Source organism: Pochonia chlamydosporia (genome assembly GCF_001653235.2).
Source record: "Pochonia chlamydosporia 170 chromosome Unknown PCv3seq00021, whole genome shotgun sequence".
NCBI lineage: Eukaryota > Fungi > Ascomycota > Sordariomycetes > Hypocreales > Clavicipitaceae > Pochonia > Pochonia chlamydosporia.
The window spans coordinates 186,910-204,740 of NW_019154056.1; the positions used below are offsets into that span (position 1 = coordinate 186,910).

Below are 17,831 nucleotides of genomic sequence, written 5' to 3' on the forward strand. Positions count from 1 at the left end.
TCGGCGTCTCGCCGCTCCGGCTCAGCAAAGAAGACTTGTAGCCGCTGCTCCCATATCACTCTGGCGGGGTGGGACTAAAATAGGCATAGAAGCACCCTTTCACTTCCTGGATGCGAGTCTAGAACAGGAAATCATCCACTCCCCTCTATCTCTCTATTTTGAAGGCAGCCTTATTTCGAATTGCGAGATGAAAAATAGCTAATGACGAGAAGGGTCCAAATACAAAAGACCATGGAACTCCTACGGTTACACAAAAAATAATTGAACATAAAGTCCTTAAACAACATGTCATCCCAAATTTATGCTGCCACCATGCCACGCCGCCATAATGTCAGTCCCGGGCGACAGGAAGATGTCTTTTCTCGAGTAGCACCTAGCCAGCTCTACTCAATGTCGAGCCCCGCATTCACCAACAGCTGGAGTGAGAGAACGGCAGATGAAATATCACGTTATGGGAAGATTTGCGGAAGATTTATCAAATTTAACGTAATAGAAGATTTTTTAGACACTTGGGAAACAGTTGTAGACTCCTGGTCTGCCCTTGTTCGAATAACATCTCTTCCGCACAATAAACCTATTCGACGTACGCATGTCATTGTGGCGGTGAATGTACTCGAGAGTGTCATCAATGGTCACACTGGAGTGAGCCTACCAGCCAGGTTTGGTTACTTCCAACTAGCCAATTTTCTAGATGCTTTGGAGTCCAGAATTAAGACTGAGCGTGACACATGGCCAAATGCTCTTGATGGGCGCAGGGTCACGTACACAACCGTCGCCTACAATATGTACCTGGATGCCCTTGGCTTAGACCCTAGAGCAAAATCGCCTAGGCAAGAACTATTGCGGAAAAGGTCAATAGGACGACGTTGGAGAGCTTACGCAGAACCGTCTAGCCTCTTGCTTGCGGTATACTCGGACTTTGCCGACACATCTATGTGTACGTATTTGTTGGTTTGAACGACCAGCGAACTGAGCTAATATTTGTATAGTAAGAGGAGCTTATTGGCAGAATTTCCACCCAAGGAACTTTCTTCGGCAGTCCTCCGAAGCATTCCGGTCAATGTATTGAATGCTTGCAGGTATATTTCTACTCGGATCGAAAGGGAGGCTGAGTTGGGGAGGCCTTGGGATGTCTCAATGTTACCAGATCTCAGACGTCATGTTGAGAACAATTTGCTTTAGTTCCACTCTATTGTGCTCTTAGTTGTTACAAATTGATTTGTTGCTTCACAATATATGAAATAACCTCTGGATCTCAAGTCGCCGCTGAAAACTGGTTAGTTTTACACCTGAATATTTCACTCCATACAGCACCAGTGTAACGGGCTGGAGCCGCTTGGACGGCGGCTGCGCCGCCTATCACCAACTCCTATGACAGGTTGATTCTAGAACCTTCTATGGAGGGGGAGATATAAGGCACCACGATGACGCTACGGAGTAGGAAGACTCTCTTTCCTTCCCTATCTTGATAGTAAACAGCATAGGGACTAGTTAGTTGAATCAACTCGCTAGAGGCCTTTCACACCAGTGCTGTAGTTGCTTCCATCAATCCTTTTCCTAATGATGTACGAATGGCATTTCAAATGTACATCCAGAGCCCTGGATATATCAATCGAGAACGGATAGAATATTCCAAATGGCGTCAATTGCACATTTTTCTTGACCAGCCTGATCTAAAGCCGGAGAACCAGACTGAATCCCGGCTCAGGCACCGTGCATATACCGAATTCCAACTCATTAACTACAAGCTTTATCGAAGAGCTAATTCCAGGTTTCCAGAGCCACGATATGTTGTTCCTGAGAGCGAGGCATTTGATCTTATTGCCAATGAACATCTACAACTTCTTCATGCCGGCCAAACGAAGACATGGGCTGCAGTTCAACAAAAGTACTACGGAATTAAGCGCGAAGATATTGGGTTTATACTTAAACGATGCAAGAACTGTGCTCTAAACAGGCCAGCTGGAACAAAGGCGCCATTGGTTCCAATCATCACCGGCAGAGCATGGGAAAGAGTCCAAATTGACTTAATCGACATGCGCCACGAACCCTCTGGCCAGTTTAAGTGGATTCTACACATCAAAGATCACTTTTCAAAGTACACCCAGTTATATCCACTGAAAAGCAAGCACGCCGAGCCAATTGCAGCTGCGTTCGCTCAATTTATTGCAGCATTCTTACCTCCCAAGATCATGCAGGCAGACAACGGGAAGGAATTCAAAGGGGCCTTTCTGATTCTGTTAAGAAAATATGGAATCCAGATCATAAATGGAGCCCCTAGGTCTCCACAAACGCAGGGCTTAGTTGAACAGGCTAATGGAGTGGTTGAAGCGAAACTAAGGGCTTGGAAAATGGACAACGGATCAACTGAATGGGCTGACGGTATACTCGAGGTTATATTGGCCATAAACACTCAAGTCCACTCTACAATTGGATGTGCGCCTGCGGAATTGCTATTTCGAGAGCGTTCATCATTTGTCGACTGGCTGAATAGCCACGCACGCAAAGATCCTAACGTTGGCGTTATGCAAGAAGACCATACCCAAGCCCCAATATACGCCCTCTGCGCAAGCCCACCAGCCCAAACCGGTGGCTTAAGAGTTGACACTGGAATTTATTCAGACAATTCCCACATGACAACGGGCTCTAACCCTAATATTAGTGGTTCAGAAATTAATGTACGAATTACTCCACCAGCTCAAAGCTCTCCGATGGACGAATCGTTTGGCAGTGATGCCCGCAATCGAGGAATCAAACGTACGAGCCATCCTACAAGTGAACCTAGAAGCTCGCCAGGGGCTATAGTTGAATTGGGAGATCCAATAATTACGAAGGCCCAGATAGCCACCCAGAAAGCAAGAACCCAAATGATGCAGAAGTACTCAAAGAGGCAAGATATTCAACATTTTGAAGTAGGGGATATAGTTTCCTTAAAAGTTCCCAGAGAGGATAGGACCTCAACAGATAATAGACGGTTATTTGGGCGTATACTGGATGAACCCTACCCTCACAGGTACAAAGTTCTAACACCTTCAGGAATAATCCAACGCCTAGTTCCTACTAAGGGATTAGGAGCCGTTGATAAAGCTCTCTGGTCGGATGTTTTCATTCCTGAATCCACGAACGAAGTTTCACTTGGACTGGCAGCCAGGGAAGCTTCTACAAGCGCCAGGGTGGGAATTTCATGCCAATGCAAGGGATTGTGTAACACAAAGAGGTGCAGGTGTTATAAGGAAGGCAAGAAGTGCAGCGTGCACTGCCATAGAGATGATCATGACTGTGGAAGTTTATCCGGCTTAGCTGTACGGACTGAAACTGCCTTGGTGGATCGGCCGCGCAGGAAACGGGCTAGAGTTGATACCATAGGGAACTCGGTCACTTAGAAAACTCAAGAGTACATTATTTTGTTGCCGACTTGCACGCGGTGGATCAACTATTCGCGGCTGGGGCATCCCAGTGACGAAGGTGGATATTCGTGGTTGGGATTCCCATTCGCGAATGGGGCAGCATATTCGCGAATCCGATTTATTTTATTTATTTATTTATTTATTTATTTATTCATCGACTGTCCCAATCGCCCTGTGGGCGATTATGCAGCGTTCAACTAAACATACAAGAGCATTCGATTCTCGCTTCTAAGAATTAAGCCGTTCCTGATCCGAACTGCTTCCTCTTCCACTCAAACGCGATCACTATAGTACGGATAGTCGTCATGGCTGTTCTGTATCTATGAACTTGTCAGGCCCTTCCCGGCCCTCCTCAGCTTCTGTTTAACAATAGTCACTCGTCTACGTTACGCAGATTGCGTATATTGAAGTTCTGTGGATGGTACTGCTCGGAATTGACCGAGAAGGCCAGTCCTAAGGATCATCTTGGCTGCTTGTACAGACTTTGACGAGCTACAGAGAATGCGCTTGATGTCTTCGCATGGTCGCTTGCCTGCCCACATCTTGTGTCGTTCTTCGATCCAGTCGCGGCATTCAAGGAGGATGTGTCGTACCGTTTGGGTCCCGTATCCGCAGGGGCATTTGTCCGTGTCGGCTTTGTTGATTCCGTGGAGGTAGGCCAGGAGGCCGATTTTGCCTGTACGCATCTGTGTGATCACTGAGCTGATTGCTCTGTGTTTGTCTGTATGGGTGGTCAGGGTGTCCTTTCCCGGCCGCACGCCGAGTCGGAATAGGTCTCTTCCGTGTTTGGCCGTCTCCCACGACTGCTTCCACTCCTCCCTCATCGTTTTGCGAATGTTGGATTTCGTGGTAGCGGTGAGGGTTCGAAGCCAACCTGGTTCTGGCGGAAGCTCCCTGGCGATTCGCTGCTTTGGATCGTGGCCAGCTGCTTCCTTGGCCGCTTGGTCGGCTGCTTCGTTGCCAGGCACTCCAACGTGTGCCGGTATCCATCGGAATTGCACCTCCCATCCTAAGTTTCGAAGCTTGTCAAGTGCTTGTACAGCTTCGACCAGGATGTACTGTCCCGACGGATTTTGGGGATTCCGCATTGCCTGAATCGCTGCCTGATTGTCGGTGAATATGGCACACTTCCCAGGTGAATTTGTCACCATGTTAATGTCGAGGGCCATCTGGAGTGCCAGTACCAGCCCTCTGAGTTCTGCTGCGTATACCGTGGACTTGCTCGATGCTCCCATGTATTCCGTTCGCTTGGTTGTGACACCACGGACCCGAAGCTCTGGTGCTATCGCAGCGGCGCCAACGTGGCCGTTGATGCCGCTTCCGTCGGTATAGACACATATTGTCCCTGAATCTGTGGCGTCGTGTTCTTTGATTGCCTCGTTGGCGGATTCGTCAATATGTACGAGCGGAGGAATCCACCAGGGCGGAACAACGTGTGGTTGGCGTTTCTCAAGTTTATCTAGCTGCACGCCGTACTTGTGTTCCAGGATACTCGAGAGTTGATCCAGGGGACTGTGTTCATCGCGGTCCTGGCGTGTCCGTCGTGTCGAGTTCATAGTTCCCGGAGACTTGGCCATGTCGTCGTACAGCGGACTGGTCCGAATGCGCATGATCGTCTCCAATACTGTTTGCTCCAGTTGTTGTTGCACCGGCAGCAGGTAAGCTTCTGCATCCACCGCTGCTCCAGCGGTTGTGCGGAAGGCTCCAGTGATCACTTGAGCCGCTCGTCGCTGTATTCTCCTAATAGCTGCTATCATGTCGGCACCTCTGCGTATGCGGCCTCTTCTAGGAACGTGCCATGCTGAGCATCCATAGAGCATTTGAGGTATGATCATCGCTCTGTACACCTGTCGAAGGTTCACCAATCGTGTTCCCCACGTCGATGATGCTAGGGCTGATAATGCTGAAAGTCGCTTCGTTGCTCCTGTCTCCATCCTTTCACGATGATATTCCCACCGAAGTCTCGTGTCCAGTTGGATGCCTAGGTATTTGCAGAAAGGGGAGGCTTTAATGGTTGTATGAGGCAGGCGGAGGGCGTGTGTGCAGTTCGCTTTTGGGTCTCTGGTAAAGTGTACGAGCTCATACTTTGCCGGTGCGAACTGGGAGCCGTGCTTCCTTGCCCAGTCCTGAGCCTTGCGGTGAATGGCTTTGAGGGTTTTACAGTTGCGTGATGCTGATGGGCCAACTGCCAGAATGGATACATCGTCTATGTAGCCAACCGACTCTGTCTCAGGTGTCTTGCACTCTTCAATCAAGTCTGCGTTATAGAATAGATACAGAATGGGCGAAATAGGTGATCCCTGCGGAATCCCTGTTTCGATGGGTACTGAGGCTGCGGTGTACTCTTGTAGCTTGAGAGTCGTGGTCCTGTCGCTCAGAAAAGAGGCAACCCAAGTTACCATCTTATTGTCTACGCGACGTTTGCGGAGATTGTGCAGTAACCTCTCTCGGGAAACGTTATCATACGCGCCAGACACATCGAGCAATAGCAGGGTTGCCACTTTGCCTTCAGACCACGCTTTGTATATCCGTTGGAGAAGGACGTGCATGGCGTGTTCCGTCGATGCGAGTTTTCGACCTCCGGTATGCCGCCTGGGGAGTAATTGATAGACGTCAGCGAGATAGGCAAGTCGGCTGGCTATGATGGCTTCCAACACTTTGCCCAGTGTATTCAGCAGAGCAATTGGTCTGTATGACTTGGGTTGTGCATAATCGTCTTTGGCCGGTTTGCGGAGGACTACGGTGACCGCCTCCTTGAAGTGTTGGGGGCAGTAGCCCAGTTGGAGACATGCGTTGAACAGCTTGTGGAGGCTAGGGAGAAGAACATCGAGTGTGTGGTGCAGAACGCCGTTGATGATGCCGTCGGTACCGGGGGCTTTGTTCGGGGCAGTCCTGCGCACCGCCTTCTCAATCTCCGACAGCGTGACGTCGGGGCATTCAATTGGCGGGGGATACTGATATCCATTAATGTCCGAGAGATTAGCCTGACGCGGAGGGGGAAAGAAGGACTGGCGCAACAATTCGGCCTTCTCTTCTGGGCGATAGACGAGTTTCCCGTCGGGTTTGACGAGTGCTGGCGTGCACGCGGGCAGTGTTTCGTGTCTGTTCTTGGCCCACTTGACCAACTTCCATAGTCCGTTTTTCGATAACGATGCCTCTTCTATTCTTTGGCGGTGGGTGTTGCGAAGAAATTTCTGCATATGTCGACCCTTCTTATTGCGTGCCTGACGGTAGGCTTCGTAGTCGTCATCTGATCTTGTACGCTGCCATTTTCGACGAAGTTGTTGAACTTCTGTACAGAGATCTTTGCATTTTCGGTCAAACCCCGCAATTGATCGGGGGGATGGATTAGACCACGGAGTTGATGAATCGATGCCTGCATTGAGAGCCCTGACGATGGAGGATACATGTGTGTCGATTTCGCCCTCACTTGTAAGCTCCATCCCGACACACTGCTGAGGAAGGCGCTCCTGGACAGCTTGTCGTAATATCATTGTATTCGTTCTAGACCACAGACGCCTCTTCATCGGGGTTGCTGCTCTCCATTCCCATTCAACGGTTATGGCTATAGGGAGATGATCAGAGTCGCAATCTAATCCTCGATCAATCTTACAGTGAGTCACGAGTGGTGTAAGGTCCTCAGTGGCGAATGTCAGGTCTATTGTCGATATTCCATCTTTCCACCTATGGGTAGGAGCCCCAGGTGCAGTGAGTAGCTCGAGATGGAGATCCTCAATGATTGTTATTAGTTGCTGGGCACTTGGCCCCTGTCCAAGACGTCGGTGCGTTGTTGACCAGAGGGGGTGATGTAGGTTGAAGTCGCCCAGTACGACTGTGTTTGTCAGGGGCTCCACTTTGTCAAGGGTTTCCGCCAGCGTGGAGAGTGTGTTGGTTCCCACTTCATTGTAAACGTTGGAAATGTTGATGCTTCGGCCAGAGCAGGGGTTGCGGATTGATAGGGAAATGATGTCTCTGGAGGTATATGAGACAGTCCAAGTACCGGGATCGATCCGCTTGTTGATGTACAAGCATACCCTCGTGGCAGCATCGTCGAGGTAGGCGAGATGAAAATGTGCTTTAAGAGGATGGTATGTCGTGGCTTTAATGGATTGCGCCAGGGTTCCTGTAAGTTGAATCCCAGATCTCCTAAGCTGAGGTGCCTGTTGCTTCTGCTGCCTACTAGGCAGCAGGTGGCCTCAGGCCCTATAATGGTAACTATCACAACTATAAGTAGCGGGTGTTCATACACGTAGATAGCAAAAGGGGTATCACTCATGTATGCTTAGTTCAGAGTTTCAACTGGTTATGAGCCTCTCTTCTATGCTTTGAATTAAGACAAGTGGTCAGTGATCACAGACCCCAGACCCCAGACCCCAGACATGACCGACTCCAAGATGGACGAGGTCAAAGACTGCCGCAAGCTCAAAGGCAAGACCAACTTCGTCAGTTGGAAACGTGAGTTTGAGCGCGCTGCCAAAACGAATGATATCCTTGAATATCTCACCGGCGAAGAAGTGGTCCCTTCAAAGCCTAGGAAGGAAGACTACTTTGAGAAGCCTGGCGGAATCGACACACGTCGTTTCACCCGAGCAATGTCAGCTCAGGCCCAGACCGCCACTCCTTCGACTGAAAGTGACGCGGAAATGCATGATATCCAGACCATGGTGTCAACCAGTGACAGCCTTCGATGGCAGATTGAAATCAGGGAACACGAAAAGGCCAAGGAAAGGATGAAGCTTGCAGGCAAAATGCTTGACTCCTGGGTCTGCGAAGGCATCAAGATTGAGATCGAGGAATTTGCGGACGCTAAAAAGGCTTATGACTTCATCAAGAAGCGCTACGCTGTCACCAACGAGCGTGCTCGCGACGACTTACTGAATGTGCTACACGAGCTTAAGCTTGACGACTGCTCATCCATGACGGAGTACACCAATAAAGTGCGCCAAGTCAAAGCGGACCTCAAGACTGTCCGGTACCACATGACCGACGACATGCTTGCCACTGTCCTCCTCCACGGCCTCCCACCGAACTATCGCGACTTCAAAGAGAAGTACGACTGGATCCGCTCGACCAAACCCGATGATTCCCCTGATCTGGATTATCTCTATGAACGCCTCCATGTCGAGGAAGTCAAACAAACCCGCCTGAAGGAAGGAAAAAAGGCCAAGGACAGGGTAAAAAAGACAGCAAGCAGCTACAGTAACAATCCTAGCGGTGGTGCTGGTTCCATCGGCAGCAGAAGACCAAAGCGAGAGGACAAGAGTCAATTGAAATGCACTTATCCTGGATGTGGCAAGATCGGCCATACCGAAGAAACTTGCTGGACCAAAGAACCATCCAAGGCTCCACGTTCGTTCAAGGATAGGATTGCTGCCAACACCGACAACAAACCCATCGACGGTATGGGTGCCACCACGGAGACCAATCTCACCACATTCAGAGATGCTTACTCTGTTGCCGATGACCTAGGTACAGCTCCCTCCCCTGCACCTCATGCGAACGCAGCTGACATTTCGCCACAGACGCGTAATGTTAGTGCTAGTATGGAGTTGCAGAGATGGGGGGGAGCTAGTGCTGGCGATTGGCAGTATAGAGAATCGGGACTTTCAACAAGGACCTTGGGAGCTTTCTTAGTTGGTACATCCTGTACACCAGATACATGGCTAGCAGATACCGGAGCGAATATGCACATTGTCAACAACATCAAATGGTTCAAAAAGGGCACTTTTCGTCCCTTCAATGATTGCTCCATAGACCTTAGCACTGCTGATGAGTCTACCACTCTCGAAGTAAAAGGCGGAGGTGCAGTTCGAGTCATTCTCAAAAACCCTGATGGAATTCCTGTGACCGTGTCACTGTCAGAAGTTGCTTACGCTCCCCAAGGAAAATGCAATCTGTTCTCAGGAGGCATGTTCGCTCAGAAGGCCAAGTTAACGGGTGTCTACAACGACAAATACATGACGTGGATCGATGGTAAAGGACATAAAATTGGCCATGCCACCTTTGAGAGCGGACTTTACCATCTCGACGCAGGAAGAGCGCCCAGCTCTCTCGAATCAGGAGAGATCGTTGCCGCCACAGTAGACTTTGACGACCCTGTGTGGAAATGGCATCGACGACTCGGGCACCTCGGTTTCCAGAATATGTTGAAGTTACTAGACTCTTCCACAGGAATGGAGATTACAGCAGCACAGGTAAGGGCCAAGCTGAAGGCTGTGTGTCCTGTATGTGCAGTCACACGGGCTTTAGTCAAGATCCCACGGGATCCAGCCAAGCGACACGCGCAACGACCGGGACAGATGGTACATGTCGATGGTTGGGGACCCTATCCGATCGAGGGTTTTGACGGCACGAAATACTTTCTATTCATCACCGATGACTGCACCCGGTACACGTGGACTGCACGCTTTAACCGCAAGTACCAGTTATTCGAAGTCTTCAAATCCCTGATCAACTTCATCCAGAAGACCTACAACATCACCATTCGATGTTGTCGTTTGGATAATGAATTTGAACGCGGACCGATTGGCAGATGGTGTGACAAGCACTCAATTGCCCGTGAACCCATTGAACCTTACGCTCACTACCAGAACGGAGTCGCGGAAAGAACCAATCGCACCATCCGAGAAAGAACATCGCCCATGGTGCAGGAAACATCGATTTCTGGACAAGTCTCAAAAATCATCTCAGAGAAAGGCACTGAGCTCTTGCGAATCTCAAAAATCCCCGAGAATCTTTGGCCGGAAGCTATACAACATGCCGTCTGGCTCAAGAATCGAACCCCAGCACGCGCTCTTCGCAAGAAAGACGCGAAAACACCATATGAAGCCCTGAAGGGCGACAAACCCACCCTCACAAGAGAGCGTATCTGGGGAAGTCGGGCGTACGTCACCTACCCCCAAGAATTTCGGACCACGGCCGAAATGACAAAGCTGCACAGTCCCCGAGGCTGGTTGGGCTATTTTGTTGGATGTGAGAGCGAGGCGATGTACCACATCTACTCTCCCGAGAAGCACAAGGTCTATAGAATCGGTACGGCCAGAGTTGAGGACGGGGAGGGACTGGACGATCCTCATGATGCACCTTGCCTGGAGGACAGAGTCCCTACCAGGGACGTCGAGATCTCAGATCAACTCGTTCCCGATGCCGACAATGATGTAACGGATGACCAGAGTAGTAATGATGGGGAGGCTCCACCTCTTCTAGCAGAGACAGAGTCTTCTATGAACTTGCATCTACCAGACGCAGAAGACACTACACATCAGCTTCAGCCTGTTGAAGGAGACACGGACACAGACCATGAGAGCGATGACGACGCTACCGAACCTGGAATTGTTTCCAGATACTTTGACCAACCAAGGCACGCTGGCATGGTGAAGCGCATGATTATTGCGGACAACACGGTGGTGGCACCAGAAGGGAGTCGCCAAGCTACACATGAACAAACCAGAGTTGGTCGAGACGTCTCCACAGAAGCATCAGACGTGGATGACGACTCGTGGTATTACTCAGACGACGGGAAAGTGTCTGAAGCCTACTGGACATTCGCGGCTAAGCACGGAAATCGCCACATGAAAAACTACCTTCCCGATGAAGCTAAATGTGATTGGTGCTTCCGACACGGCGAAAAGTGCAATATCACACAGGAGAGCATCCCTTGCCTTCCATGCAAAAACAGGAAACTTAAATGTGGACCACAGACAAAAGAGACTCGTAAATTGATCCTGCCCAAGAACCGTGCTCTGTTGAGACCAATCTCTGGCTCCAAACAAGATCCCCCATGCAGAAGATGCTTCCAAGGGGGGTTGAACTGCTATCTTGTCGCCCAGGACGGCTCAACATGCGAACGATGCAGACGATATAATATCAAGTGCAACTGGAGTCTTGACGGGGCAAAACCATCGAAATGTATACAAGCTAGACAAGAAGCCCGGAAGGCAGCGGTGCGGGAGAGACTCGGTTTCTCGCGAGTCTCTCGGGACAAAAAATGTTACCGATGTGCGCAACTCAATATAGCTTGCGACGGAAGTCTACCATGCAGTCGTTGTGATACGAAACTCCTGCGCCTGTCATGTCGACCACAAGGCGTAGAAGAATCACCTTGCTGCGTCAGATGCGGCCAAAAGTCCAGTGGGAAGGGTTGCGACCGGGGACGTCCGTGCAAAAGCTGCGTCGGCAAGAAGAGGAACTGTACTTACGACGCTCAAAGCGGACTGGTATCGAGAACGAGTCGAGTGCCAGGTGCACCGATACCTAGTGGATTCGCCTCTGTTGGCCATTTAGAAGAAGGAGAGCCATCCGATGATGAGTGCGTACGTTGCCAAAAGCGCAAATATAATTGTGACGGAGGGCAACCATGCTCTAAATGTGTTAAGGTACAAGGAAGCACGTCGCTTGCAACCTGTAATTACCGCAGATCCGATGGCACGTACGAATCATGGACAATTCGGCCTTTCCAGTCAACTATTGCGGGCGAGACAAGTCTCCGCGAAGATTATGAACAATATGCAGGTCGCAAAAAACGAAAAGTATCGAAAGGACTTGCGGCATTGAGAGACGAAGTCTCTACAAGAAAAAAACGAAACGGACAATCTCAAATTCGTGGAATCTCTGAAGACACCGACGATGCCATTATCCAAGATACACAGCAAACATTTAAAAACGGTCGCCATAAGTTTGCATTCGGCCTATCGGCACACGGCGACAGGAGAAAGTCGCCTCTTGAGTTGATGCTGAAGGACAAGACCGACGCGAAATACCACAACGCCAAGACAGAAGAATTGACTTCTCACAAAGAGAGAGGCACTTGGGATATCGTCCCTTTACCTAAGGGCATTAAACCGGTGACGTCTCGATGGGTGACTACTGATAAATGTGGGCCAGATGGACGCATCACAAGGCATAAAGCTCGCCTGGTCGCAAGGGGGTTCCAGCAAGAGAAGGGAATCGACTACGAAGAGACCTTTGCGTCTGTAGTCAAACCAGCGTCAACACGCATCTTGCTTGCAATAGCGGCTGTTCTTTCATGGCCAGTTCATCAGAGCGATATCAAAACTGCCTTTCTGAACAGCAACCTCGATAGACCAGTTTATATGAAATCACCCAAAGACACCAAGCTTCCTCCTGGATATTGCCTCTTACTCCTCAGAGCCCTCTATGGACTGAAGCAATCACCTCGCGCATGGTACCAGAAACTTCGAACAACCTTACAAACCTGGGGGTGGCGCATGTCAGCTTTCGATCCTTGTGTCTTCATCAATGACAACGCCGGACTCATACTTGAAGTCCATGTAGATGACATCAATGTCATGGGCAAGGACCTCCAAAAGATACTTGATTTCAAGATCAAAATCTCCCAAACGTTTCCAATGACAGATGAGGGGGAGTGCTCATGGTACCTAGGTATGCACGTTGAGCAAAAGCCTGGAAAGATCCGCATACATCAGAAGAAGTACATTGACGAGATTGTCGCCAAGTACGGCTTCCGCAACGTCGCACCAGTCAAGACACCTCTCGACAAAAACATCAGACTTTCAATACAGGAGGGCTACATTGCTCATCCCAAATTTCGCACCGAATATCAATCTAAAGTCGGTTCGCTCAATTTTGCCAGCAATCAGACAAGACCAGACATCGCTTTTACGACGGGCTATGTGGCACGATACTCATCGAACCCAACCCAAAAGCACATGGATGCTGTGGACCGCATTTTTGCGTACCTCAAAAACGACCCAGAAAAAGGAATTGTCTACTCTGGCAAATACGGTCTTCGACTCGCCGGTTTTGTAGACAGTGACTTTGCCGGATGTGAAGACTCACGCAGATCGACGACGGGGTGGGTGTTTACACTCGCGGGCGGACCGGTTTCCTGGTCATCACAGAGACAGAAGACAGTGGCTACATCAACGATGGATGCAGAGTACATTGCAGGCGCAGAGGCTGCAAAGGAAGCTGTGTGGATTCGCAATTTCATTAACGACCTTCGTATCCCAGGGGTTCATATCGATACAGTCCCGCTATATATCGACAGCAACTCGGCCCTGAAACTTACCAGGAATCCGGAGTTCCACAGCAGATCCAAACATATCGACGTCAAGCACCACTTTATTCGCGAAAAAGTCGACGAAGGTGTCATCAACACTATGCGAGTAAATACAAAAGACAACCTGGCTGACGTATTCACCAAAGCCCTGCCAAGGCCCGCACATGAGGATCTGGTGAACCGTCTGAGCCTTTTGTCAGGGGGAGACCCGGAAAAAGCCCAGTAAAGAAAGAGGACAATCTGACTGAGGATATGGACGCAAGATGGCGGGGGCAATCTGACCAAGAAGTTCATAACAGAGCAATCGTGGGATTCTTTAGGAGTGCCACAAACTCTTCGGGTCTGTGGCGCAGGGGGAGAGTTGAATCCCAGATCTCCTAAGCTGAGGTGCCTGTTGCTTCTGCTGCCTACTAGGCAGCAGGTGGCCTCAGGCCCTATAATGGTAACTATCACAACTATAAGTAGCGGGTGTTCATACACGTAGATAGCAAAAGGGGTATCACTCATGTATGCTTAGTTCAGAGTTTCAACTCTGTATGGCAAGTACGTCGTATTCGAGGACTCGAGGGAGTCGGAACAGGCTGTCGAGCACGACGTCCCTAGACTTCCGAACATTGTACTGTAAGATGCGTAATTGCCGTTGTCGTTTCATGAGAGATTTGCTATGTTGGTACTGCGTGTGAGTGATTGACTCCGAGTCATTCGATTGTTTGGTCGAATAATTGGAGCCCAGGCGGGTGTGCAGGCACTGCCCTTTCCCGGCGTCTCCATACGTACGATCACATTTCTTTGAGCGTATTCTGGTCTCTTCCTCATGTGTCTGCGCAGCTCGGCTGCTATTGGGAAATCTTTGCCACAGTACATGCAGGTCCTCATACATTTGGCGATTATTAGCTCCGCGTCATGCGTTGGCCAGTCCCTATATATCTCCTGGTGTGAAGGGCATGTGCATCCTTTATAAATTTGTCCCTGAGCTGTCTGGGTGTCTGTTGCCAAGGAAGTAATTGGCGATGCCTCGGCCTCTGGCGAGCCGAATGGCCATTGGGCACTGTTATTATTTGTCATGTTTTGCAGCCATGTATCTGCGTCTTGCAAAGCAGCTTCCTCGAGGCCATCCAAAGGGTACACGGAGGGTTGAGATGGCTGTTCTCAGCTCCGGCAGCGGAGAGGGAGACGTCTGTTGCCATGATTTGTGGATCAACCAAGTTAATAATTGGGTCGGGCCGTTGGGTGGACTCCTGTTGCGTTGCTGGTGTTTCCCAAGCCTCCTCAATGGAGTCAGCAACGGGTGTTCGTGGTGCCGATGCCTCTCGGGGTACCTGAGCGTTCCCTGAGGGACCTGCTTGCGATGGAGCCACTGCTGTTCGTAATCCTGGTGCGGTATTACTTATAACTTCCTCCAGTATCTGTGTTGCCGTTGGAGCCTGGGTCCTGATCCTTTGGGTTTGATCCGGTCGTTGGTTTCGATCGTCCTGGCGGGCTTCCATGTTGCGTGGTCTATATGTTTCTGGTTTCGCAGTCTTCTCCCGCAGAGGAACATGCCAGTACACACTCCGGATCTCCTTGGCTTGTTCGACCCTTCGCATTTCCTTCCTTCTCTCCGGGCAGGCATTGCTCCATGCGGTGTGAGCACCTTTGCAAACTGCGCATCGAGGAGTGAATCCTTCCACCCCTTTCTGCTGGCAGTGTTTGCTCTCATGTTGCTCTGCACAATAGCCGCACACTTGGGATGCGTTACATTGAGTGCCGATGTGACCGTAATTGTAGCAGCGGAAGCATTGCTTTATTCTACAGGCGCGGTCGTACAGTTGACATTGGTGTATGTGGCCTTCCCATGCCATTCCGGCATAAATAATAGCGTTTGCCATCTCCGGTTCTGTGAATTCAACAACTATGGATGATGCTCGTTTAAGGGTCGATTCCTTGGTCAACCATCCTATGTAGGAGATCTGTGCGTTAGGAATCACTGTGTAATTGTCCGCGAGCATCTGCTGAATAGTTGCCTTCTGGTCTTTAAGGTTGATAGTGCTGGTAGGGATGCCATGGGCAATCACTCCGAAGGTAGGCACGATGAGTTCTGCATTTTCCCCAAGGCCTTGAACCCATCTTTTATTTTCCTTCAGTTGTAGTGCCTCGGCTGTTGTACTCGTGAATATCTGGATGTCACCGCTTTTAAGTTGATGTGCCGCAACCAGTTTGATCGCCTTAGTGGCTACATCGCCATGAATAGCAGCCTCTACTTGTTGTCTGATCCAAGCCGCCGAGTGCGTTCTGTATCGTTGTGAGATGACGTGGTCTTTAAGCTTTACTGTGACTACTCGGTCCTTGTATGCTGTTACTGTAGACGGTGTCTTAGTTGCGGTATTGCCTTGCGGCATTTGGGGGGGAGGAGCAGAGCGCTTGGCCTGAGCTGCTACCTGTGCCCAGGAAGCATTTGCACTGCGCCCTCCCGTGAAGTTAGCCGTATTTAGTGGGGTCGTGCTTAGGCCTACGGAGTTCTTGATGATTGTAATGTCCTTCTGCATGTTCTGTGTGCACTTGGCTGCGTCCTGAACCTGCTGGAGGATGTCCCCCATCACAGGTTGACGTAGGACCTTGCCAATGAGTGCGACGGTTGATGCCAGGTATTGCTGCACTGTTTTCCATGGCACTTGATTCTGTTTTCCTCTGTCCACTGCCTGCAGTTGATTGCATGCTTCCTTAAGGTATGTAGCGTGCTCATTGATGTGTTCCGGGCCAATGTCAACCTGCGGCCATCTAGGCGCCATTACCGCGAATAGGCGCGTTTTCGACGCGTTTTCCGTGGTAGTTACCTAATATGTCACAGGTTTACTAATAAAACTGCAAAAATTTACGCGTTTCAAAAATTTCGTTCTGAGCTTGTGGTGGTGTTTTTTCTCTGCGATTTATTCGTGGATGGTGCGGAACACATATCTCCAGCTTGTTAAGAGGGCCTGCATCGCGCCTATCGACGGTCTCCTGCAAAGAGACCGCGTGGGAGGCAGCGAAAGGCGCTGGGATATGCAAGCTATTACAAGGTATATCGAAAAGCACGATGAGCTTCTGAAAGATCTAATGATTGCCATACATGGGTATGGAGGCCAGGGCAGCCGTATATCTGAGCTTTTAACACTCAAGCATATCAATACGTCTTCTCAACTTCGCGGCGTGGTTCTATATGCAGGATCTATTTGCTGTATTACTCGACACGTGAAAAACCGATTAAGCACGAATAAAGAGTTCCAAGTGGCGAGATTTCTTCCAGATGAGCCAGGCAGGCTTATGTACCAGTATCTTGTGTACATTCGACCAACAGTCTCTATGCTTCAGCGCGTCTGTCTCGGGAAAGACGAGGAAAAGGCCCTTCTCTTTGCCCCAGCAGCAACAGAGCGTATTTGGAAGACGTCAACATTCTCAAAGCATCTTAAGCAGCTTAGTCAAGAAGTACCTACAGTGCCAGTAGGCATAGGCGCCCAGCTATATCGGCAACTTTCTATAGCTATTGCAGAGAAGCATGTGGTTGGTGCCACCACCTTTAATCGGTATAATGAAGCTTCTGTCTGGCATAATGACAGTATTGCGTTTGCGTGGCAGAGCGGGCATCAACCTAAGCAAAGGCACTCGACGTATGGTCTAGATGAGGCCTTCCCTGATAAACTACAGCCAGGGCTTCTGCAGATATATCGCAATGTTTCAAATCAGTGGCATACCTTTTTGCTGCGGGCTAAGGGGGCCAGCGGATATCCTCTTTCCCCACAAATCACTAAACCATCGCCGGTTATTCCCCAGAAGCGCCCAGCAGAGACAACATTAGAGCTAGGTATTAACGGGTTACATCACAGACACCTGCACCAGCAGCATCTTAACAAGCAAGGAATAGAGCAGCATAAAGTCACAGACCAGCCAATCACGCCATTAAATCGCATAACTTGTCTTTCCCCGCCGCCTACAAACGAGAGCAGCTTAACTACACTTAAGACACAAAGATCTGTATCACCAGAGCGTCACGCTCTTGGCCCATTCCGTGTTTTACTAGAACTAAGGGTTCTTGTATGCAATGAATGCCGATTTGCCGTACTTGCAGATGAGGTTATTACACATCTTAAGAGCTCTAACCATGCGAAGCAATATAGCACAAAACAGCGTCATCAGTTACAAATCCAAATTAAGGAGACAACTAATGTGATAAGATCACAAGACGAGCTAAAACGTTTCCAATATCCACCGCCAGAAACACCAGCTTTACCATATATATTTCCTCCTCAAAATAATGGGTTACGGTGCAATCAATGTAGCTATGTTGTTCGAGGAATTGGAAGTATACAGCGTCATTGTAGGGAAGAGCATAACTGGATTAATGATTGGAAACGAGGGGGCAATAT

The 17,831-nt window shown here is 49.7% G+C and overlaps 4 protein-coding genes across 4 annotated transcripts; 2 read left to right on the plus strand and 2 right to left on the minus strand.

Moving 5' to 3' along the window:
* Positions 1 to 1,571: 1,571 nt before the first annotated feature.
* On the plus strand, positions 1,572 to 3,383 carry VFPPC_17063 (integrase core domain-containing protein; the record flags this gene model as incomplete). The annotated part of the gene is made up of 1 exon (XM_018294812.2): positions 1,572 to 3,383. The coding sequence occupies one exon, from the start codon at positions 1,572 to 1,574 to the stop codon at positions 3,381 to 3,383; it is 1,812 nt and encodes a 603-aa protein (XP_018136173.2).
* Positions 3,384 to 3,793: 410 nt separating this feature from the next.
* On the minus strand, positions 3,794 to 7,455 carry VFPPC_11809 (reverse transcriptase; the record flags this gene model as incomplete). Its single annotated transcript, XM_022428784.1, has 2 exons — positions 3,794 to 7,379; positions 7,442 to 7,455. The coding sequence occupies 2 exons, from the start codon at positions 7,453 to 7,455 to the stop codon at positions 3,794 to 3,796; spliced, it is 3,600 nt and encodes a 1,199-aa protein (XP_022283917.1).
* A 331-nt stretch (positions 7,456 to 7,786) lies between these two features.
* Positions 7,787 to 13,675, plus strand: VFPPC_11808 (transposon polyprotein reverse transcriptase; the record flags this gene model as incomplete). The annotated part of the gene is made up of 3 exons (XM_018289878.1): positions 7,787 to 11,016; positions 11,617 to 11,719; positions 11,783 to 13,675. 3 exons carry the CDS (start codon positions 7,787 to 7,789, stop codon positions 13,673 to 13,675), a joined length of 5,226 nt encoding a protein of 1,741 aa, XP_018136171.1.
* An 835-nt stretch (positions 13,676 to 14,510) lies between these two features.
* VFPPC_11807 (hypothetical protein) lies at positions 14,511 to 16,217 on the minus strand (the record flags this gene model as incomplete). The annotated part of the gene is made up of 1 exon (XM_018289877.1): positions 14,511 to 16,217. One exon carries the CDS (start codon positions 16,215 to 16,217, stop codon positions 14,511 to 14,513), a length of 1,707 nt encoding a protein of 568 aa, XP_018136170.1.
* Positions 16,218 to 17,831: the final 1,614 nt, after the last annotated feature.